This window comes from Chionomys nivalis, chromosome 11 (assembly GCF_950005125.1).
Source record: "Chionomys nivalis chromosome 11, mChiNiv1.1, whole genome shotgun sequence".
NCBI classification, from domain to species: domain Eukaryota; kingdom Metazoa; phylum Chordata; class Mammalia; order Rodentia; family Cricetidae; genus Chionomys; species Chionomys nivalis.
In genome coordinates this window covers 23,999,603-24,024,777 of record NC_080096.1, presented here as the reverse complement: position 1 = coordinate 24,024,777, position 25,175 = coordinate 23,999,603, and the positions used below count along the sequence as shown (strand labels likewise).

Below are 25,175 nucleotides of genomic sequence, written 5' to 3'. Positions count from 1 at the left end.
GCCTCAGTGGATAAAACCAGAGCCCAGAGACCCTGCCACTCATAGGAGCCTTATGTCTCTTTCTGTAGCAGACGACGCCTGTGGAGGAACCCTGCGGGGGCAGAGTGGCATCATCTCCAGCCCCCACTTTCCCGCCGAGTATCATAACAATGCCGACTGCACGTGGACCATTCTGGCTGAGCTCGGGGACACCATCGCCCTGGTCTTTATTGACTTCCAGCTAGAGGATGGCTATGATTTCCTGGAGGTCACGGGGACCGAAGGCTCCTCTCTCTGGTGAGTTCCCTGTCATCCCCCCCCCCTTGTGGCCTCTGCAGCTGGGGAGGACTGGGCTGCCCAAGGTGTCCTTTCCATCCTCTCCCTGCCCCCACCAGCTTGTTTTGAACCCTGGAGTCTTTGCATCTCATCATAATGAGAAATCACTGCATGATTTTGAAGCGGAGCTGCATTTTTTACAGGGATTTTCATATCTGATTCAAAGTGTGTCCTTGCTAAAGAGTTTAAGGATGGAACTTGGTTAAGAAACCTGAATTAAAGCTAAAAATGTCTTGATCTCATGACTTGAGCCTTGGTAGCACTGTGTGGAATCTTGTTGCAATTCTGGGTAACGCAGCCACCTTCAGGGGCCATTGCTTTCCCAAGCACTGCTGGGGCCTTGAAATGTGGGGGAAGTAATGAAAGATCTTGCCTCCCTCTTGCCAACTGTTCCAGAGGGCTACACTTCTTCGTGAATATCCCCGATTCTCCCAGATGTCGGCAGGTCAGGGAGGAGAGAGGGCATCAGAGGATAGGAGCTTGGCATCCATCCTTGGTCGGTGTCCCCCAGCTCAGACTGTTAGTAAGTGCCCAGGCAGGCTAAGAACGGCTTAGGGAAGACTCTGGCTGCCTGTTGTGTGACCAGTCTTACTCTGTTCCTGTGTTCGATTGTGTGACACATAAATGTGTGACCTTCGAGTCACACTGTGACTCTGTTATCAGGATGAGGATGTCCGGAGGCATTTGTGGCACGTCAGAATCCAGCCAAAATTGTTTCCAGATGTAGGACAGACTAAAATGGGCATCGTTGTGGATTCTGTGGCAGAGATGGCTCAGAACATAGGACAGGGGCGGAAGGGCATTGCTGAATATTCCAGAAGAAGCAGGAAGTCAGGGCTTGAGAACCAGTGGGGAAAATGTCTAAGGTTGTGAGTGGAGTAGTTATTGGTTGGTAGTCAGGCAGGAAGAGGAAACTTGGAAGGAAAGGAAGACTGGAAGGCTATGTTTGTATGCTTCCTGCGTGCCCCTTATCACGGCGGTGAAAAGCCCTCCAGAGTCAGATGCAATCCTTTGAGGAGCATGCGCTCTGTTGGGCAAAGAAGCCCACCTTGGCAGTTGCGTGTTAAGTCCACCTGGGAGGTGGGGTTGTCTGTCAATGTAGCTCTGAGCAGTGTGTGTGTGTGTGGGGGGGGGGAATAGCCGGAGTTCCCCTGAGCTGCACAGCCTACAGACCATGGAGCCCCAGCCTCATTTTTAAAGCCTTCATTCTTCTACCAGCAAATGCAATCTTTGTGCTTCTTGGAGAAAATATGAAAAGACAGAGAGAAGTGGGGGGGGCACTGATTAACACTATGATGTGTGCCCCTTTGGCCCTTTTCCCCTCTAGCTGGCTATTTATATATTTTAATATTATAAAATGGTATCTGAATATCTCTACTCATGTATTTTTAACTTAGCATGGAATCATGAAAATTTTCCTTGCATCATTACAGAGTCCTCCAAAATAGAATATGATGAAAGTGGCAATTATTGAGCATTTTCTCGAGCATTTTTACCCGTAGGTGCCAGGCCAGTTCTAAGTCCCTTACAGCTATAATTTCATTGCATGTTCATAAGATCCCTATAAAGTAAGTTGCATAATTTCCCTACCTTGATAAAAGAGAAAAATAAGGACTAAAGGGGTTCTGCTACTTGCTTGATGTCACATAGTGCTGGGGTTGTAGCCCAGGTTAACCCCACTTAAAACCTGTCTTCTCAGCTAGCTATAGCAAGCTTTCTATCACGGTATCCCATGGCTGTGTGGCTAGCTAGCTAGCTACAGTGTCTTTCTCTCATTGCTAAGACTGTGGCATGGTTATTATTTTTTTTAATTAGATCTGTTGTTCCAGCTCCTATAAAAATGTAAGAATGAGGTCCTTACCTGCCCCCTCTCTTCCAACCCCAGGCCTGTTGGTCATCTGTAGACCAAATGATCCCCTATGGCCTCTGCCACCAGCTGTGAGTTTACACATTACCCAAATTCGTGCCCTGAAACAGATCTCAAAGAGTCTGTCTATTCCTTTAAGTCTCCCAGTGGGGAAGACATTACACAGAGGTCACTGGGGAGGTCGTTCCCAACTCTTTGTCATAAGATTAAATTCTAGTTATTGAGAGGGCTACTGTTAGAGGTGCCAGGCGGGATGCATCTTTTGTTAGAGTTTGTATGAACCTGGCAATCGCAGGTAAAATAAGCTTGGGGTTCAGGATGGGAGTGTGGGGAGAAGAAACTTTCTCCCCTGCCCCCCTCCTCCCTGGATGCTTGCAGAAAGCTGTTTGGGTAGACTACTTTGTGAGCGTGGATGAAATTCCAGGCTGTGTTCTTGAACTCTGCGTCTTGTTAGAAGAGATAGAACGGGCGTCTGGCCGCAGAGGAGACGAGAATTCTGTGATACAGCACGCCTGCCACCCCCTTCCCCAGCAGCAGGTTGCCATGGATTCAGAGGAGAGGGGCCATTCAATGTGCCTGACTCAGTTTCTATCCTTCCCTCTGCTGAGTGAGAAAAACACTGAGGTTTTCCTGAAGATCTCCGTTCATTGGGGTGCTCGGGACTGGTGCAGAAATGGACTGCAATCTTCTGCTTTGCCAAGTAAGGCGATTTTTGAAGTGAGCCTGCTACCTCTAAGCACAGGAGGGCATAAAACAGGAAACTAGCAGCCAAGAGTGAGGCAGGTCAGAATCACTAGGTGACCTCGCAGTGATGTGATGAAAGACGGGTAGTGGGGAGGAGGCTGCAGATAAACAGCAGGGTAGCCCATCCTCAGAACCCTTCAGCATGCAACGTCTTGGTGGACTTGCTCTTTCTGGTTTACCCTGGCCTTCTAGAATCCCCAAGTGCCTGTTGTGGGAAAGGCTGCTGCTACTGTGAGCCCTAAGATGGGCTGTCCCACCATTTTTAGAGAGTTCTAGAACTTAGACCCGCTTGCCCTTCATTCATTGTGTGGGCGCAGAGGATTGACCATGAGCAAAGGCTGTGGTTGAGTAATTCCAGCACAGTCTGTGCTACTCCTGACGTGCATGAGCTGCCACAGTACCCAGGCATACCTCTCCATATCAATGCCACATATATACCACTGAGTCAGTGCCCCACCCCTTTCACAGGTGTGTATTCATACACACACACACACAGAGAGAGAGAGATATTCTTTGGCTGACAGAGGAGGGGCCTCTCTGCATGCTCTGCTGTTATCCAGTAGGTGGACTTGACCTCTGACTCTCAATGGATCCCACACCTTTCCATCACGTTACATGAAAATATTCTCAGCATTGATCTCTTTAGGAGACCATGATATCGTCAAAGGGCTGGGCTTGGGGATGTAGGAAACTCTGTTAATATGTGGGGCCTGGGTCTCTGGAGGACTTTGGGTCAGATTGAGATGAGAAGTTACTGCCAGTTGGCTACGAAGACTGACTCTCCACTAATGGGGTAATGGTTACAGGGAAAGCCGAGAAGAGACCTCTGGACCTACCCTCTACCCCCTTCCTTGTTCTGTGGCCCATCCTCCCAGTTCAGCCCCTCGAGAGTTAAGTCTCAAGTTCTATCAGGCCATCTAGATGAGGAGAAGACAAGCCTGGGAGTCAGATATGCTTGGCCTTAAGTAGCTATATAATCCCGGGATAGTAAATGACCCCTTTGAGTCTTCGTTTTCACACTTGAAAATGGGGTTCATGCTATAGACCACGCAGAGAGGATTAAACATGGGCACTGCTGCCAGGGTCCTCCCTGGTGCAGTCCTCCGGGTCTGCGGACCACTGCAGGTCTATACTCGGAGAGACAAAGGACAAGGCATCCCTAGGGACCCAGATCCCCACAGACTTCATGCTCACCCTCAGAGTCCCCTAACATTAGTCCCCTTCCTTTCCTTGCTTTTGTTTGTGTAGTTAGGGGCACAGAAGTTCTAGCTACTTCGAAGGCAGTCGATTTCAGTGCTTTGGAGCAGCACTCTCTCTCCCTTTGGAAGACCTCATTTTAATTATTGGGCTTTCAACAGATGAAATTTAAGCACAATGGAGCCATTTGATCTTGGTGACTTTTGCCCAGGTGCTTCACCGAGGGACCAGTAAAGGCAGCCGGCGTCAGAAGGCGCACAGTGTTGTGTCTGTGGGGGTCTCCTTATAATACCTATTTGCTTATTTGCTCATTTGCAGCCAACAGTTGGTTGTCATTATTCGTGAGCTTTGTTACTCGCTCCTATTTATTTGCCATAACCATTTATCGAGACCCTTCTATGAACCAGGCTTTCCTAGAAACTGAGGACACAAAGGCACAGGTCGGGGTCCTGGGGAGTTATTTATTCACTCCGCAAAGGTTTCTCTAATCCCGCATACTGTACTGGACCCTGGGGCTCGTGGCTAATACCGGAAGGAGAATATTATTTGATGGTTCACAATATCGTATGTTGGGTATTTTTTCTAAGTCGTATAAAAGAGGTTCTCCCAGGGGCTAAAAAAAAAAAGAGACTTTCAGTTCGAGAACTGAAACCCCATTTCCAACAGATTTACACTAAAAGTAAATGTGTTGGCTTCTGTCACTAAAAATTCCAGGAGTTGGGCTTCAATTGGTGCTGGATCAAGGCGAACAAACGGTGTCATTCTCCTTCCCCACTTCACTCTTCTATGGATAGAGTACTTGCCTATCACGTAGTAAGTCTAGGCTCAATCTTTAGTCTCAAATGAACTGAGTGTGCATATCTGTAATCCCAGCCCTCAGGAGGTAGCTTTAGGAGGATCATGAAGTTCAAGGTCATCCTCAGATACATGGTGAATTTGAGGCTAGCATGGCTACATGGAACCTGAAGACTCCCAGGAAGGATGATGAATGGAGGGGAGGAGTTGAGGGGCATCCAGGTCTCTGAATGAATGACTGTGGGGGCCACATACTGAACAGAGTGCACAGGGAAGAGGTGGGGCTAAGGTAGAGGAGATAGGTAACTCTTGCTGGCCATTCTAGAATAAAGCAGGCATAGTAAGGAAGCCAAGTGTACCACAAGGATGGAAATAAGGCTCCATGCTGTTCATAGCTCTAATAACAGGACTTTGGGATAGGACCTGCCAGGGTGGTCAATGAACTCAGCAGTCATCGCAACCAAATTTGATGTCAGATTTCTGTGAAGTGTCAATAGCTCCTCTTTATGTTCACCCTCACTGGCATGGGCCACCCCAGCTTTCTCACTAGTCTCCTCCCATCGCAGATTTTCTATCTCTGCAGAGTTCTTAGGCCTGTGCCTTGTCCGGCATTGGGTCCGGCCCTGGGAGCTCAGTGCTGGAGAAGACAATAGAGGCCTGTGCTTCTGTGGAACTTATGATCCCAAAACAATCGCGGGGTGAAGAGCAAGCACCCGTGAAATCTCATAACAGAAATGAGCAAAATGGGGGAAGAAGAGCAGCCAGGAGCCCATGATAAGAGAAGAGGATCAGGGGAGACATCACTGGAGAGGGTGGAAGCTGAAACCTTTCTGCTGGGCCCCAAGAGGAGCCTGAGGCACCATTACCATGCCCTAGCTGCCTTTGAACTTTATACAAGGCCCAGAATGTGTCTTCTAAGGTTTTATCCTCCTTGGATGTCAGAAACTAGGCAGGAGCAAGGTCCCATGCTGGCAGAGACGTCCAGAAAGCAGTGGGGGATGGTCCGGAACTTGGGGTGCTTTGCCTCACTCGGGGAATCTGGTGAGCAACCAGCTGAGGCTGAGACTAAGACCCTGCTCCTGTCCCCAGCTGTGTGATGCCCCCACTGCCTCTCCTTCCCTGTTACATGCCACTACTTTAAGCCATACCAAGAAACTGTTCGCTTCTGATGGAACCCATGAAATTGCATCTGTTGTATCCATCAGGAGCCAGGCCATAAATAACTAGCCTTTTAAAATCTCATCTCATGCATCTCTTCGAGTTGGAAATAGCATTACAAGCTCCACAGCCAAGCCATAGGAAAGGATTAGTGCCCTAGCAGGCCACTGGCATACACAGTCTGCAGGGCCAAAGCCCCAGCTCCCACGCTCTGTGGTGAGGAGCAGTGTGGCTTCCTCTCCTCCCTTCTGCAGGTGAGAACATGCTCTCAGAAAGAGCACAAAAGGCTGAGCCCAGAGGAACAGGGCTCAAGGCTGTGCTGTGCCGTCTGCCATAGACACGGGGGTTTTGTTGAAGCTGGGGCTCGTTGTCCTGTGCGTGGGAAGTCAAAGTCGGGCAGCTGGCCTGCCCCCCATGGCTCTGACGGCATGCAACAGGTTTGTACTAACTACTTCATCTGCTAGGAGGCCTGTGCCAGGGCTGTGAAGGGCACAGACAACAAGATGCTGTCCTCAACCTCTCCCGAGGAGCTGCCAGGTGCCTGGCGGCACAGCTAAGACAGATGGAAGGAATTGTTCTGGGCCCTTCTTGGGAGGCCCCACATTCTGGCAAGTCTCATCTTCCGGAACAGTATTGATTCATTCGGAATGTCCAAGGTCTCCATTTCCTTTTTTGGCCAGAAATGTCCACTCCACTTACCCTTGGCTTAGTCTAGCCTGTATTCCACCAGAGTTTCTCCCTTCTCCCCTCTGTGGCTCCTGCAATCTCTTTCCCAGTTCCCAGAACATCCTTGACTCCCTCCCTCCCTCCCTCCCTCCCTCCCTCCCTCCCTCCCTCCCTCACTCCTTCCCTCCCTCCCTCCCTTCCCCCTCCTTTCCTCCCCCCCCCTTTCTCTGCCTAGATTTCATTTAATCTCAGCTTCTCTCCAACTACTGCCTAGGGTGTGACACTCACAGATTCATGAAGGTGGTAGGATTCATGTAGAAATCTGGCATTTGATAATCTATTGGAGTGGTTCAACTCTGCAGCCTGGGTCATTTGGAAAGGGAGGGTGTGAAACTGGTCCAAACAGGGAGACTTCATGGAAGGTATGACTTCTGGTGTCCAGTTCGTTTGCCATCCAAGCTTCTGTTTTTCTAAGAAAGCGTCTCACTGTCTAGGCCTGGCTGTCCTGGACTTGTATGTAGGCTGTGCTGTCTTCTAGTTCACAGAGCTCTTAAGTGCTGGGATTAAAGGCCTGACCTACCACACCCAGCTCAACCCAAGCTTCTTGAAGAGTGGTCTCCACTGTGTTCCCAGACTTTGGTACCCGTTATTCCCTTCGTATACTTCTCTCTTCAAACCTCGGCTTTTCCTGAGCCTATTCACTCAGAAATCATTGTCAGAGAACACCTGTTCCCTCAACAAAACCCACTACTGATTCCCAAAGGCATTTCAGATGCCATCTTGGAAGATGTTCTGTAATACTTAATATTGGGTATTTTATAATGGATATTTTCTCCTTTCTCTGCCTTCAGTCCCCTCTTTCTAATTTTTGGCTTTGTTTTATGTTGAATGCATTCCTGGGATTTGAACCCAGGGCCTTGTAAATGCTCAGCAATGGTCTACCTTGGAGCTATATTCCCACCACCCTCTTTCTGGTCCTCCTTGGGCCTCTCTAAGCCTTCCTTCGAATCGTCTCTCCTTTGATTGCCTTAAGGCCCCTTCCCTGCCTTATTGCCCTGTTCAAGAACACATCCTCTCTGGGTGAGCTTACCTGCTATCAAAGGCTTCAGTCACATATGTTTGTTTTGAAATCCAAAGCTGGACCCCTAGCCCACCTCTCCACTGAATATCAAACTATGGAGCCACTAACTTGGTGGGCATTGCCCCAGCCACATGGCACCATTGTCTCTAAACCAAGATTGCCCCATCTCTGTTCATCGTTGACAGCATAAAGGCCAAATTTGTTTTCTTTATTAGTTTTTGGCACTACCTCATTATCTCACATCCTGGGACTTTCTCCAGTCCATCCCCATCTCACCGGCCACATCCAATTAAGGGCTACATTCTCCCAGCGAACTTCCGACAATATGTCTTTCTATTCTTGCTGCCACTCTCCGAATTCGGCCATCATCTTCCCTTCTTTGTGGGTTTTAATAGCCATCCTCCTGGTCTCCCGGCATCTTGGCTCTCTCTAATTCATTCTCCCCCACTGCCATCAGAATGGCTTAATTAAAATGCAGCTCTGACATTCTGAGCCCCAGGCGAAAGCTCTCAATCATTCTCTGTTGTCTAACAGAACAGAATCCAAAGCTTTGATAAGGCACAGAAGGTTCATTTGGATCCAACTAGCCCTTGCCTCCCACCCCAGCCTCATCTCTTGCCTCCCCTATAATTTGAAAGCCATCAACTCAGGGCACTCTTCCAGAGGACCTGCGCTTAATTCCCAGCACCTGCATGATGGCTGCTCACAATCATCTGTATCTCAAGTCCCAGGGACTCCAATGCCTTCTTCTGCCCTTCATAGGCACCAGGTCCACTCATGGTGCACAGATATATATGCAGATCAAGCACCCATACACATAAAATAAATAAATTTTAAGAAGAAAAAGCCATTGACCCTAAAACTCAGTCATGTAATACTGAGTGAATGAAGTGTCTGTAATTCAGAGTCATGCGAGTCTGTACCCAGGGGTTCAAGAGTGTTCCCCCATCTGATGACTGAACTATCTGGAATATGTGACCTCCAGTGGCATGGCAGGGAAGATGAGTTAAGAATCCAGCACGGGCTTTTTTCACTGTCCTACCCTAGACACGATATCCTTTACTCCTGGTTCCTGTTTTATTGGTTGGAAATTACCACGTGGTCCATACTAGCTCCGAGGAAGCCAGGAAATATGGGTGAGCAGATAGAATGCTTGGTGAGGTGACCTCTGCCATACCCTCTGTCCCCACAGTTAAGATGTCCTGCTCCTGTCCCAAACCAGCCTCTCCCTGTTTCTGGCTCTCACCCTCTCCAGCTGTCCTTGCTAGAGACACCTTATCTCGTCTTGCATCCTTTATCTCCTTATCTCCTGACCACTCTGAACACGCCTGACAGCACACAGCCACGTTCTAGCGTCTCTCACCTAAAACCCGAAACCGGTAAGATTCTCACAAAATTTCCCGTTTCTCCACCCCACTCAGTTACCACACAGTTTCTCAGCTAGCCGCGTGCCGAACCATTCTTTCACCTGTGCCCAACATTGTCACTAAAACAGACCTTACTAAGACTACGAGTGACCCCAGGTGGCCAAATCCACTATCACTCATCCATCCTCACGTGATTTGGGTTTCTGGCAACGTGTTTGAGCTAGAGTCATCAGAGAGCAGAGAACCTCAACTGAGAAAACATCCCTGTGAGATCAGGCTGTAGGCAAACTCGCAAGGCATTTTCTCAATCAGTGATTCATGGGGGAGGGCGCAGCCCGTGGTGAGTGGTGCCATCCCTGGGCTGGTGGTCCTGAGGAACGCCATGAGAAACAAACCAGTAAGCAGCACCCCTCCATGACCCCTGCATCAGCTCCTGCCTCCGGGATCTTTCCTTGTTTGAGGTCCTGCCCTGACTTCTTTTAGTGATGAACATCAATATGGAAGTTTAAGTGAAATAACCCCTTTCCCTCCCAACTTACTTTTTGGTTCCTCATAGCAACAGTAACCCTAATTAAGACAGCTTCCTTCTCTTGGCTACCAGTACGCTGTGTGTCTGCTACTATGGGCATTCCTGGGTGCCTCCTTATCCCTCTTCTCCACTGCTCAGCGTCTGCTCAGCCTTTTCACTTAGATCCAAGATGGCCCAGGACCCTCCCTTTTCTCATCTTCCCCAGGTGACCGCACAGATCCGTTTTCAATATCGTCTGCATGCCAATAGCTCTCCATTCAAATTTCAGCCCTGCGAGCTCCATGTATATTCAAAAAGAATCTCAAAATGAACACATCCTAAGTAGATGTCTTTTTTAGTATGATGAAATATGTATTACATGAAATTTGCCATTTTTTCCCACTAAGTGGACAATTTGGTGCCATTAAGGACACTGGATACCAACCCTGTCCAGCATTGCCCACCCTCCCATCCCCCAGCTGAAACTACATAACCATTAAATGGCAGCCTCCAGCCTGTGGCCGCCACCCTTCTGTCTGTCCCTCTGAGCCTGGCTCCTCTGGGTGTCTCAGGGAGGTGGGCTGGACACGTGCTCTTTTGTGTTTCAAATGATGTTCTCCAGGTTCACCAGGTGTCAGAGTTCCATTCTTTTCAGTCTTATATTCCATTGTGTGCTCGTGTCTCCCTTGGCTTGCCCATGCTTTCACTGGTTTTGACGGTTTCTTTTCAATTTGGACTTCTCCTCCCCTTCCTACTATAACCGTTCCTCTCCCTCCCTCCCCTCCCCTTCCCACATCAGTCTGTCTCCAAGGATAAACCCATTCTGTGCTGCCAGTGTCTCTGGGACGCTCAGTGACCCGATTCTACTCATCCCAGCATCCATTCTCCAGGAAACAAGGGAAGCGTTCTAGTTTGTAAACCAGAAGGAATCTTGGCTTTCTGTCTCATTCCACAGCAAGGCTCTCCCTTGCCTAGCCTACCCCTCTGACTTCCTCACTGTCTCCCCCATCCTTACCATAGCCCAGCTACAAATTGTCCTTCATCCTTCCCCAGATGGGCTGGCAGGACCTGTGTCTGAACCCACCTCCCTTAAGATTCCATTCCTCCTTCAGTCTTAAGGTCCTCTTCAAAGCATTCTCTCTCTCTCTCTCTCTCTCTCTCTCTCTCTCTCTCTCTCTCTCTCACCCTCCCACACTCATTTAATTGACCTATATGTTTTGAAAGGTTCAGTCCACTTTAAATATCTCCCGCCCAGGAAAACTTCCCTTTCCACACAGCCTCAAGCAGACACTAACTGTCTAGCATAATATCTTGCTTTATTTCAGTCCTTTGTCAATACCTTGCTTACTGATATAGCTTGTATTTTTTCATGCCCTTCCTGTCCTCTCCCCTGCCCCATCCCAGTTGCCTGCAAAATGATGAAGGAAAGAAAAGGAGAAAAAAAAGAAGCCTTGCACTTAGTAGGACTCTGGGTTGGGTTTGCCCCAGGACCGCGCCTGGCCCATCTCAGCGTCCTGTGGCTAATTGCAAAGGTTAACATGGAGCTTCGCCAACCAAGTATTTTAAGTAATCACCTTCCTGGGGGACATTTGCAAATTAGCACTGACTCTTGCTGATTATTCCTCCTAAACTCCATCTGATTAATAATTAATCAGCAAACTGCTTGTCCAGAGAAAGCTGATCAGCGCCGGGAAAGGTCTTAAATCATGCAAGTCATTGGTCAGTCCTAAAAACACAGAAACAGCCCAGAGATGGGCAGGGCTGGGGAGGACTGATGGCCACATGAGCCATGGATGGTCTCTGGGGTGTCTGTTTTCGCTTTTTAAATCTTTCCCTCCCTTCCCCTCACCACCTTTTGACCGAGAAATCACTTGGGCTCCTACTTAGAGAGAGAGAGAGAGACTCTGGCACATAAATAGAAATGTGTTAAACATCACTTTCTTTTTTATTCTTTCCCTTCAAACGAGTTTTGGTCTGAGAGGCAGAGGTTAAAATTAGCCAGTTTGCTAAGCAAATGGCTGTCTGGCGCCTCGTGCCATTTTCTGTGGCCCCCATCCATTTCCACTCTTCACTAGAGCCCTCGGACCGGCACCCCTAGCTGGCAATAAGTGAGAGACTTAACGGGCAGGGCTCGCTGCTGCGCCCCAGGCTTGGGGAGGAATCAATTTACCAGCCACCTGTCCCACCAGGATTCCCTCAAGTGCCCTCTGCCTCCTGCCTGCAAACCCCAGGAACAGTAGAAGAGGCAGCCGGAGAAGAATGAGCACACTTCCATCGTCAGCCTTGAACCTGATGACCACTGGGGGCCCTTTTAAGTCTCAGAATTACTTCCTGTCTCAGAAGCCAGGCAGGCCTGTGTGGAGCTTCATCCTCTTCAGTTTCCTCCATGGGTCACTGTGTTACAACTGAGGTACAGTGCAGAGAAAGCAGAGAGGTGGGTCGATGTTGGACTCAGTCCCAGAAAGAAGGGGCAGGAAGAAAGGCCAGACTGAATGAGTGTTGTGCAGCCCCCATTGCCATAAGAAGAAGCATCAGTGGAAGAAAGTGACATCCCTCACCAGCCATGTTAGGGCGCCCTGGGGTGAGACTGTGGGTCTCAGTGTGCACTGCTGTGGAGGTCCCGGGTCTGAAAGCTTTGGGGGAAAGACATGAGGAACATCAAAGGGTTTGATGCAGGGGGTGAGCCCTCTGAGGAACTTATTGTCTCCCGTCTGTTAGGGGATAGGCAGGATACAGGGAGAAGAGGTCGACAGATACCCCAGCTTTCAGGGACTGCAAAGCTGCTTCCAAAGACACCCCCTTGATTTTACTCCTGCTTTCCAAAATACCCCCTAGAACTGTCTATACTTCTCAAATTCCCTCCAGCAATTTCCTGCTCAGAAAATTGACGGCAAGCGTGTTTCAGAATGCAGATTGTTGGCCTTCCCCTCCTCCCCAGCCTCCACAACCATAAACTTCTCAGAATAGCACTTGCGTATGGTATGTTTTAAATCATTATTTATGTGTCTAGGTGTGAGTGTGCGTGTGGGTACAGTGCCCCCAGAGGCCAGAAGAGGGCATTGGATCCCTAGTTAAGGTGGTTGTGAGCCGCCTAAAGTGGGAGCCGAGAACTGAACTTAGATCCCCTGAAAGAGCGGATGCACACTCTTATCCACTGAAATTCTCTCCCGCCCCAGGATACATTGTTTTATTTAACACTCCTGTTTTATTTAAGACAGATGAAAGTTTCAGAGCCACTCAGCCTATGAGGAGCTCCTGCAGAGCAATAAGGGAAATGGTGGGTTCCGCCATCGAGAAGTAGTTCATCCTCATATAAATGGACTCATTCTCGAATTTCTCAGCATACGCTTGACCTACGTGTTTGGCTATGATTGATTCTTGAGTTTGAGCCGGTACATCTATGACCTAAAGTGAAGCCCTTTGGCTCCTAGAGGCCATTCTTCATGCCTTTCACAAACAGATTTGCCTGTCAGTTTCATGCTGATATTAGGGGACAGTGAGCAAGAAGGTCTCCACCCTTGAAGAAACTTCTGAAGTTGACTTCACCCCCTTGTCTGCTCTGTGTAGAAAGATATCTTTCTTCCTGGGTCCTTCAGCTTGGAAGCAGCTCTCTCTCGCCTCCCCAGCTCTCAGGCTCCCACCACACTGGCCTGAGTCACTTGCCTTTTTCATACATCCTCCTCCCGACACTAACTCTTTCAGAGCACAGACTTGGCCCACCATCAGTGAGCCCTCAGGAATTGGTGTGAGTCCCCGTGCCAACGGGTGGAAAGAAAGATTGGCAGGCAGCCTGTGACCTTAAGCATCTCCGTGACCTCCTTGCAGGCTCTTTCTTCCACCCCCAAATGGGAAGGCATGTGGCCCCGGGCTCCTCAGGCCTAGTCTCAGAACCCTTTGGTAGTGGGAATGCCCTCAAGATGAATGAACGCTGTCTAAATAAACCTTGTGGCTGACTGTAGCCTGCATGCTGCCCATCCGTGGCCACTAACTCGTTAATATTGGAGCCGCTTTCTGCCCTCCGATGTACTTTTCCCCAGCTGGGAAACGAACTTTTATTCTCTCTTTCTTGTGTGTGTGCGCGTGTGCATGTATTTGCATATTTCTGTACTCTCTCTATATGTGTGACCTTCCTCTGTGTGGGGAATTCTGCTTTTGAGATCATCAGTATACATCCTTCTGTGACTGGCTGATGCCACAAGGAGCAAGGGGCACAGTTAACTCTGTGAGATGGTACATAGGCCAGTTAACTTTGCCATAGCAACCACATGCATAACACTGCACACATGCATATCTTAAAACATCATCTTATATATCAGAAATGCACATAGAATTTACTTTTAAAGTTAAAAACACAGACCAGTATCTTTTGGTTGCCTCTGACTGAGTCTAGGCTGCTCTGTCTATTGAATGTCACCCTTGTCTTGTCCCAGCTTTCCCTGCCATTTTCGAGTTAGGCATTAGCATGGCCATCTTACAGATAAAGAAAACTGACCTTAGAGACTTAGTCTCCTTTTCACACACTCTCCTGAGCAGCTGAGTTTTCCACCTGACTGCTCGGGTAGATCCCACACCAGCTGGTCCCCTCAGAGCAGGCCTTGTGGTATAGTCTATGTGGCTTCTCCCAGCCTCTGCCCTCCTGCCTCAGCACACCTGCAAGAGTTGTGTCAAGAGCTACCGAATGTGAGACGCTGGGCCAAGGGTTCATAAACACTACTCTCGAACCTTATGAAGTTCTCCTTAAAAGAAAAACGCACCATTCTTCATTAAGGGGGCAATTCTCAGGTGTAAGAGATAAAGAGGGGTGCTTAATGTCACCCCGCTGATAACTTTCTCAGCTGGGAAGGAGGTAAGACCCCATCTCTGGACTCTGAGCCCAGATCTAGAGTCCTCACCTCTCTCCTCTCCTCTTCTGTCCTCAAATTCACTCTTCTGCCTTGACCCCCAGGAGGGCAGCCTGGAGAAGTGTGGATTCCAGTACCAGATGTACTGCCAGCAATCCATGCGTCCCCAGTGAGCTTACCCTCTCGGGCCCTTGTATAGCCTGACGAGAACTCATTTGGCACAGTGGGCCTTGTGCAGGCCCAACTTTTTATCCCGTCTGTCCTTCCTCGGACCTTGAATAGCGTTAGGACAGGAACTGGCCTCTCTCCCTTACCCCTCCTCTGGCCCAGGCCTCCCAGCATGCGTTCCAGGTTCAAGGTGCTGCAAGTCTCAGCCTCCCTGGTTGCTGAGTCAGGGGCACAGCCTCAAGCTGGTGCAAGGCAGAAGCCACAGCAGGAGGAAGGGATGTCCCTCCATGCCAGGTGGCTCTAATACACCAGAGTCATTTGGTAACTGTCCTAAAGGACCGCAGGAGAAAGTCAAGGGTGAGTCCCACTAGATGCTGAATGCCTCTTATGCCGGTGTCATAGGGCAGGTTGCAGATCGCAGGCCTTCCTCCCAGATTGCTGAAATGTGAAACTTAGTACCGCAAAATGTCCACACATTTGCATATGAGTACAGCACTGTAGACTCCCCTCCTAAGCATGAGCTCTGCCCCCTAAAGTAAGGAAGAAAGCGGGAGCCATGTTTGTGGAGCACCTACTGTGTGCCAGGCACCTCCTTGTTTCCTTTGCATATTTAAGCAATTATTTTGGACAGATTCCTAGAGGTCACACCCTCACGGTCACAGAACTTCATAAGTAGAGTCTGAACCCTCCTTTGCCTCCAGCTTCTTTCTCTTCCTGCACTCCCTAAGCCCCCCCCCCCCAGCCCCCGGATCTTGGAAGTATGTGTCTGTTCAGAGAAGGCATCTGTAGACCCACATCCTCTGCCCCAGTCCCTTTGCCCCTGTGCCAGGGTGCCTTCTTGGGCTGTGGCTGGATGGAAGTCCCTGTAGCCAGAGTGGGATAGCCGAGGACAGCTGCTGCCAGCCTGGCTCCTCAGGAGAGCCCTGTCACTGTAGACAAATGGTCCGTGTCATTTAGCCACGTCGTCCTCATTGCCGGTCTGAGGCCTGAGTTGTCCAGATAACCTATTTTATTTCATGTCATCTTGGTGGTGCCACAAGAGTCCCCAGACAGTGACAGCCCAGCCTTTGACCCAGCCAAGAAGAGTCGCAGACAGGCTTGCTTCCTGACTTCGGCTTGCAGCCCAATCGACTCACAATTATTAGACTGTCAAGCTCTATCAAGTGACACTGTTCACAGGAGGGCAAGTGTCCCCAGGCCTCACTCTGAACAGAGATGACATCCCAGACACTGATGTGCCATCTCCCCTTCCACCAGGGATCCCTGCGCGATTACCAACCTTCTTTTCAACCCCTGCCCAACAGCGGGCTCCCCAGCTCCCCAAAAGAACCCTCCAACCTCTCTGCTTGTAATTATCCACACCCAGCTCCTTCCCCGGCCCCCCTCCCCCTGATGCCTTAGCGAATAATTACCTTCACAAGGAAGTAGACAAGTCTCTGGCGACTCCTGGCCTGGCTGGAAAAGATTCATTATTCTGTATCTAGAAATAACCAGCCCCGTCAGCAAGGGGGTTGCGATAACACCAGTGTAAAACCTCTCCATTCCGGGGAATTAATTAGGAGTCCTTATTAAACAACCAATTAGGCAAAAGGGCATTTTTATCTGTGATAGTCAGCTGCTCTTATTTTTCTTAAGCTATAACTCCAAGTTTTTGGGGGTGTGTGTGTATGTGTGTGTGCGGTTTCGGAAAAGCATGGCGTGTATGTTTCTGTAGAGCAATTCACTCTTCCAGTGTCAGCTATGTCTTCATCAGCATGTGAAAATAGATTTTTACCATTCAATTTGCAATGCTTTGTCTCTTTGGAGTGTCATAATGACTCCACCATATCCCTTCAGTGGGAGCTGTAGCCTGGACGGTGGATTTGGGGAGTGGGATGTTTGCTTAGAAGTGCGGCAGGCCGTCACTGTTTCTTAGCATCCGGATTCTGTGAGACAGCAGGAAATGATGTTGATGGTCTGTGTGACCATGGACAAGGTGCTTTGCCTCTCTGAACCTCAGCTTATTCCTCTCCAAGTCTACCCCCTAGGGCCAGGGTGAGGGTGAACAACCCTGAGGACCTGGGTTCCTCAGATTCCCAGCCCCCACCTTAACAGCCAGGAATGGCTGTGCATGCCTGCAACTCCAGGACTGGGGGCAGAGACTGAGCCAGGAAGAGCCTAGGGACTCGGTGGTCAGCTCGTCTAGCCAGACCAGCAAGAGCTGCCCATCCAGGGAGACCTTGTCTCAATGCAGTAAGATGGATGTTAGAGGAAGACTCCAGCATCTTCAACTCCATCCTCATTGTATGCACACAGCCACAAGGTGTGGAAGTTAGCTCCATTCGGGAAATAACCAGGCTAGCTAAAGGATAAAACAATTATAGTTTTATTTATTATAAGGGGAAAACTCACGAAAGAGGAACGAGAAGTCCAAGCTCAGCTGTGCCCTGTGGGAATCAACCGAGAGTGCACCTGCCACGCCTTAACTTGGACCCACCTCTTAAAGTTAATTGGCTAACAAGGCTTCTCCATCAAAGGACCTGTATACTCAAATGCATGCAACACACCACACACATACACTCACACACACACACACACACACAATGAATAGTACATTGTAATATAATAGTTGTTGTATGGGAATTTGGTAGATCTCACACCTAGCAGGTACAAGGCCCTAGATCCCATTCTCAGTCCAACAGCTAAAAATAAAAACTTGGCTTAGAGTCAAAGGCCGTTTATCAAGGTCACCTTATACCCAAACTTACAAGAGATGTGACCTTGGAAGAACTGACTTCTAAATCTTGGTGTCCTCATTCCAAACCAAGGGGTTTGTTTGGCTTGTGGTTCCAGTGGGTTAGAGTCCATGATGGTAAAGCAAACACGTGGTGGCGGAGGCAGGAAGCTGGGGGCTTCCTTGAAGCCATATGTTGTAATAGGAGCGGCGGGGCTGTGTCCCCGACATCTGGCCGCCCGCATGGCTAGCTTATGTCCCGAAATAATTATATGGAAACTGTATTTTTTTAATTATTGTTTGGCCCATTAGTTTTAGCCTTTTATTGGTTAGTTTTTACATATTGATTTAACCCATTTTTAATATTTTGTGTAGTACCATGAGCTGGCTTACCAGGAAAGATCTTAACCTGTGTCTGTCTGGAGTGGGAGAATTATGGTGACCCCTGACTCGGCTTTTTTTTTTTCAGCATTTTTTTTTGTTTACTCCGCCTATCTAAATTTTACCCTATTAGAGGCCAAGCAGTTTCTTTATTAATTAACCAATGAAAGCAACAGATAAGATACAAGACCCGTCATCTTTCTATCTGTTGTTTCATTGGTTAAGTAATAAAAAAACTGCCTTGGCCCCTTTGATAGGACAAAAAATTAGGTAGGCGGAGTAGACAGAACAGAATGCTGGGGAAAAAAAGCCGAGTCAAAAATCACCATGATTCGCCCACCAGACACAGACACAGGTTAAAATCTTTCTTGGTAAGCCAACTCATGGTACTACACAAAATATTAAAAATGGGTTAGATCAATATGTAAGAGCTAGCCAATAAAAAAATAAAACTAATGGGCCAGACAATAATTTAAAAAATACAGTTTCCATATAATTATTTCAAAACATAAACTAACCATACAGACGGCCAAATACCAAAAACACAGCCCCACCGCTTATATTACAACAGCCATATTCCCACCCCACAGCTGTTTCCTTTCCTCTTGAGCTGCGTGATGAGAGTCTTTGGACTTTCAAAGCTGGCCTCCAGTGGCATACCTCCTCCGACAAGGCCACACTTTCTGAGCTTCTCCAAACAGAGCCACCAGCTGAGGAGCAAGTATTGAAATGGCAGAGACTGGGGGTGGAGGTGGGGCGGACATCTCATTCCACAGAGGGCATGGAGTTTGCCTTTGTTGAGCTAGAACAAGTCTGTTCTGTCTCCTTCACCTCAGTTCAGGGGGTTACCTGAAAAGAGTCTTTCCTGCTCCCCAACCTACAAAGAATTGGTTTATTCCAGGTGGCATCTGGGTGACTGCAGGCTGGGTGACCCCTGCTCTATACCACTCAGTTGTGTCCTTGATTCCCAAAGGAACTGGACTATCAGACAGGAGAAGGGTGGCCCCTGGACTCAGCCCATGTACCTCCAGCTCAAGGTTCTCAGGGCCCTAGACATGGGACATACACATAACACTTGTAGACTAAGGAGACCATCCCCAACCCATAATTTCAGGGAAGAGAACATGTAGATAAATAAGAGAAGCTGAGGATTCCAGAAAGTTCTGTTGAAAGGGTATTTATTGTTCCATATTCCACAGATAAGGAAAGGGAGTCCCAGCATCACTCAGCAGAGCCACGGAGGCATCTGAGCTCTCCCAAGTCAGGTTCCCTCAGATTTCGATGACACCGTCCCCTATCACCCTGTCCCTAGACTAGCATCTGCCAGACATTGTTTGACAGGGTCAAGACAGGTGGTCCTATTCAACAAGATCTGTACCATGTGAAGCCTGCTTCATGTCACGACTCCTGTCTGCGTGTCTCTGCTGCCTGTCGCTTTGCCTCAGTTTACCACACAGAAGAACCTCTTCAGTTTCTGGTTCCTTTCTCCAATACTGTTTTAACCTCTGTATGCTCTTTCATAGGCGCTGTGCCCTCTGCCCTACAACCTCTCTGTCCGTTCTCCTGCCTCCTCTTTCCTTTCCTCTCTCCTTTCTTTCAGTCCCTCTCATTCTCTCACCCCTTCCCACGGCAGCCACCCCAGTCTCATAGCTGCTTCTTCCACAGTACACACACCTCTTCCCACTGCAGGGCCTTGGCAGTCACGGTTTCGTCCATTCAGAGCGTTCCCGCCCTCCACTTCCGTAGAACTCAGTCCCTGACCTGAACGCCTCTAGGCTCGCGTTCTCAGCAATGCCTTCTAGGAACACCTGCTTCAGATGGCAAGTGCCTCTTGCCATGCTCAGAGTGTGTGAATGTTCTCAGCTGACTCCACACCCCAAAGGGTGCCTGGCGCCAGAATCTCTGTCTCTTGAGGACCATCATCACCCTCATTCTCCAGATGAGGAGACTTGGGAACAAGGATTCACCATTGCGGGATGATCTCAAAGCCACTGTGAACGCGGCAGACCCTGAGCTGCGACCCTGTGAGGAACTCAGCCCTGTACCACAGAGGCCAACTGTCCTGCTGCAATTGCCTGCTTCTAGAAGTGAAGGCAGGCTGGGCTGTGAACCGAGAGCAGACTCCTCTCCACCTCTCTCTCCCCACCCCGTCACCCCCTGCCAATTCCCCCATCAAATAATTCCTGATAATGAAGTTAGGATGAGTCATTGGTTTTCTGATGAGCATGAATTCATCATCAGAATCTACATATTTCAATCCCCTGATATGTGCTCAGATTCCTAACCTGATTAATATGTAAAGAGCTTCGTCCTAGGACTTAGCAGGAGTGAACTCAGCCTGGTTCTCAGGAGCAGCATGGCTCCTGGCTTCTGGGAATCCGGCACGTGTAGGAGATGCCAGGGTGTCATGTTGGGAGGGGCTGTGGAGTTCATCACCCACTGGGTCAAGGTACCAAGGGGTCCAGCTGAGAGAGGATATCAGACCCCTGGATACCCCAGCACTGTGGCTTCACACATCCCTGCTTGGTAACCCGGAAGGACGTGTCTGCATGGTTCCACACACAGCACTCACGACCAATGCAGCCTACATCCTGTGTCTACAAACCCCAGGGAGATACAGCTCCTTCTATGGAGAAGGACACTCAGTAGGGTTACCTGTCTGCCAACACCACCAGGCCGGATTTTTACACTGTCTCTGCATGACCCCTACAGAGAAAACCAAAGCTTGGTAAGAAGCCCTTTAGCATCCTTCCACAAACCCAGTCCTGGCTCGGCCCCCACTGCCACCAACCAAGCTCTTGTCACAGCCAAGATTCCCTCAATTTAAGATGTAGCTCAAAACCTCTGCCATCTCAGCTAAGAAACAAGTCCACCTCTCTGCCTGAGATATTGTTGTTGGCCTAGACTGGACCAGTTTGGGTCCATACCTCCTTGAACTCTGATTTCTCCCTCCATACAGAGAAAGCCCCTGCCTCTCTGCTTATACACAGGAGGTTAATACCATGACTACTGCATTTATGTGTGCACACACACCTGCACAGAAGCTCATGCTGTGGCTCGCACGCATGTGACACGCAGGAGCTCATGCTATGGCTACCACATACACAATGTATGCACGTGTGTATCCTCTGCCCCCACACATACATGTTTGTGAGCTCATGCTGCGGCTACTACATACACACTGTATGCACGTATATTTAGCACCACACACACACACAAGCTCATGCTATGGCTACCAACATTACTAGAGGCTGTTTCTCATTCCAGAATGAGACCTGAGCCCCCTTCTCAGCTCTATGGTTTGGCTGGAGTTTAACATCTCCAGTCTTCCCATTTCCTGAGTTTTAACACAGGACTTGGGGAGTTACAGTGTATGCTCATTAAAGATGCTGTGAATTTCATCTTAACTCTAAGCAGAAGTTCCTGCGCACAGTGTAGATAGTGCTCCATCTCAGTGCTGGGGTTTGAGAGATGTTTGGGGACCATGGCAGCAGTTCATATCCATAGCATGCCCTCTAGGACCTCTTGGGTTTGGGATCCTATAAGATAAGGGTGTCATCTCCCAAGGAGACACCCTGCAGAGGATGGAGAACCAACAGGCAATCTCAAATAAAGAGAGGGTCCCAGAAAAGGGCCCTTTCTTGACACATGATACATTTGATGCTAGAACCCTTACCCATCTATCACCAGGGCACCATCGCAGCTTGCATATCCTCCAAACAGACCTGAGACAAGGGTTCAAGTGCAAGTAGATTATTATGAGGGAAAGTCATACTGGTACAGACAGAGGAGAAAAGCTGACATTAAAATAGGACATTCCTACAGGGGCTGGGTCCTTAGGCACCAGTTACTGGGAACCATAGAATGAACTGCTACTTGGGCCTTAAGTCCCCACGCCTACCTGTCTGCTATATTCATGGGCAAAGTGACTTGGATTGTAGCAAGAAACCCCCCAGACACCAGGATGCAGATGCTGGCAGCTGGCAGTGAGCTGGCCCCTCTGAGAAGTCCCAGATGCCAAGCAGGTTGCTAACAATAGAGAGCTGCATGGAACTAGTCTGCCAGCACAGCCTGCCTTGAGGCAGAGCCATTGTGTGCTGGGACCTGACTCACTTTCTATGACCTGAGAAAGCGTCTTTGCTTCAGTCGCGGGAGCCACTAAGGCTTAAGCAACCCACAGAACCTGCAGAGGGGACAGAGGCTCAGACAGCAAGCACAGAGGACATTGGCGGTCTAATAATGCTTGGGGCAGTGACTCTGAGCACCCACCCCTGTCACCAATGTTAGGCATCAGCCTGGAGACCACTTAGGACAGGAGGAGGAGAGGACATGACATGAAGGCATGCTGGGTTCTCCTACCACTTCAGCAGACTGTAGCCAGCAAAAGAACTGCTCTGGGGACCAGTAAAAGTATCTCCAGGCCTGAGGGTCCCAGAGAAAGGCTGGGTTGTCCTTCCATCAGTTAGTTATGAAAATCTAGAAAATCAACCTCACGAAGCCTCAGTTATAAAGCCACAAAATGACGTTCACGGAATTTAGGTCAGACACCAACATGTACTCACACACCCCAATTACCACCAGAAGGTAAGAGAGTCTACTGTCAACATTCAAATATTTTTGAAAAGTTTGTATTCCGGAGGCTGTGGATTGCGTGAGCTTGGCTTGTTCCCCAAGCCACAGGCGCCAGGTGAAGGCACAAAGAGCTCCTGCATAGCTGAGTGGGACCGCCCACCCGAGGCTTTATTTAAACACACCCCAGCCTTCCCTTGGCTCCTTTCCGGAGCCACCAAAAGAAACAGCGGAACTCAGAGAGGGAAAGGGGCTCTGTGTTCAGTCCAGTTCTTCCACAAAGTAGGGTGGTGAGCGTGAACCCTCCGGCTTCACTCCACAGCTCAGCTCCCTCTCCCGTTCCACCTGGCAGATGGGTGACAAGCCCAGAACCTCAGCCCACATGAATGAGGTCCCACGAGGCAACCTTGAGCAAGTACCTCATCCCTCATGGTTCCCATCTGCGAAGCCCCAAGTGGTGCTCAAGGAACAAATCGTACACAGTACGTGCTCAATAAAAGCCACTTCCCTGCCCTGCAGTCTTTTGGGTAATTCTTATTCTCTGTGTTTTGATTTTAATCCCTTCCTCAGCCATCGTGATCGCCATTGGCAGAGATAGGACCCAGACATTCGCACCGATGGGTGGGTGGTGGATGGACAGGTAGCAGCTTGGTCCAGCCACAGCTGTCACAAAGCACCTCAATTGACTGCACTCATGCTATTATGTGGGGAATGGACCAGTCATCATTCTTAATGGGATAACGTGAACCCTTTCTCCAGAGCTGTGTTTGCTGTGTTCGGCACCCCACTTTTATCATTTGCCCAGTCCCCCAGGGTGCCAACCCCCTCTCCACTTTCCACTTCCAATTCACCCCTCCACCCGCCGAAGAAACTGAAGGAAAGAGCAATGATTTGACCAACCCGTTTCCCAGCTGAAAAGGAAACCAAACTTTAAAAGCAATAAAAGGCTTTAGTCATTAATTTCCATTACAAGCGTAAGGTTTGGTCATCAAAGGAAATTCAGAAAATAGAGAAATGCCAGATAAATAACAAACCAGCCACATGGAGACATTTGTATGCATTCTGTTCGCTTCCGCTAAGCATGGCTTTGCTGTGTTTTCAATTTAAACAACTGCATTTGGGGGGAGTGTGTGTGTATGTGTGTGTGTGTTTGCGCACGTGTGCGGGCGTGTGAGCATGCATGCCATTTACCAAAGTAATTTGTGCTCATCCTGAAAAATTCAAAACACACACTGCCCTCCCCAAAGGCAAGTGTTGGTAACGAGTTGGTGTGTGTGTAGCCTTGTGAGCCCGAGTGCTCCGGATCAGGGGTGGGCACACTCGTTTTTTACAATTGCCTGATAATGCATCTTCGCCTGCAGCCCGCTGCAATTAGCGGCTTTAGGCATTTGTCTTGGTGCACAGAGAGGAAAACTTCCTTAAAGTGGGATTTCTGGGTCAAAGCAGATGTTATTTTTAAATTTGTGTTCTGCCAAAATGTACTCCCACCCCCCCCCCCCAAAAAAAAGGAAGAAAAAAGAAAGAAACCAATTCTGTGTCAATTTGAGGTATGCATAAACTATGTATGAGGCTGGCTATTTTTCTATTTCCTCTCTCAAAGTTAAGTTTTGTTATTTTTTTTTAACCCATCTCAGTGGGTGAAAAATAATCACTTCCAGCCAGGTACAGTGGCATTCCTCTACAGACCACAGCCACACAGGAAGCCGAGGCAAGAGGGCCTTTTGTGCACTCCCAGCAGCCCGGTCCAGACTGTAACAAAAGCCAAAAAGGAAAATAATGATTTCACCTCCTGATTCTCCATTCATCCAGTTAGGAGTGTAGCAGTTTCATGGGTTTATGCTTATTTTTATTTTATCTCAGTATGGTCGAGTGATAATCTCTCCCTGCTTTTCTGCTTCTGTGTTTCTTATTGATTTGTAGGAGCTCTTTATATATTTTGACAAAATAATAACTTGGTCGATCAGTAACTGGTCTTACAGCATTGCTTTGTTCTCCCCCATAAAAGGCATTTTAAATGTCAGAATGCCTCATCTCCTAATTTGATCACATGAAACGCCAGAGTTTTGTATTGGCTAAGAATCACTACTCTCTTGGAAAGACCGCTGTATGCTGGCCTGTGCACTTGCAGAGATCATCCTGCGGCTGTTTCCCATCTTCTCCTAGACGAACTGGGGTTGCAGATGCCTCCTGGGATACCCAGCCTCCTGTGAGCTCCCTAGGCTTGCACAGAAAGCGCCTTGCTCAAGGCACCATCCTCAGCCCCTACTGTGTGCTTGTCTTCCCAGCACTCCCACCACCCTCTTCATTATTGTGGAAACCTGCTGGGGTCCGTACGCATTTGTTCCTTGGTGAGCTTCAGACTCAGGCTTTCAGCTCTCCTGCCAGAACCATGGTGCATCTCTCACTTCTCAGGCGCCTTTTTAAGGTCGTTAATAAAGCACTTTATAGTCCCCATCCTGTAGGTCTAGTAAATTGCTTGTTAGGTTTATCCCTGAGTGTTTTTCACAGGTTTTTCTTGTTCTGGTAAATAGGATCATTTTGTAATTGCGTTTTCTAATTGTTTGTTGCTGGTTTAAAAAAAGAAAGAAAGAAAAGTATTGATTTTGTATATTTCCTTTGTAACCTGTCATCTAACTGAGCTCTCATTAGCTCTAATGGTTTTAAAGCTGGTTATTTTGGTTTTTCTAGGTTAGGCAATCATATTAGCTGCACGCAATGTCATTTTGCTCCTTCCTCTCCAACGTATATGCTCTTTGCCTTGTTTTCTGTGTGTGTGTGTGGGGGGGGGTATGCATGTGAGGACGT

General features: G+C 48.7%; 1 protein-coding gene across 7 annotated transcripts in view; it reads left to right on the top strand.

Annotated features, from left to right (window-relative positions):
* Positions 1 to 25,175, top strand: part of Csmd2 (CUB and Sushi multiple domains 2) — a 543,351-nt gene that overhangs the window by 209,844 nt on the left and 308,332 nt on the right. For all 7 annotated transcript variants that reach the window (XM_057784126.1, XM_057784125.1, XM_057784122.1 and 4 more), the window contains exon 5: positions 69 to 276. In XM_057784126.1, coding sequence (XP_057640109.1) covers positions 69 to 276 — 208 coding nt within the window. The remainder of the gene's footprint in view (positions 1 to 68; positions 277 to 25,175) is intronic.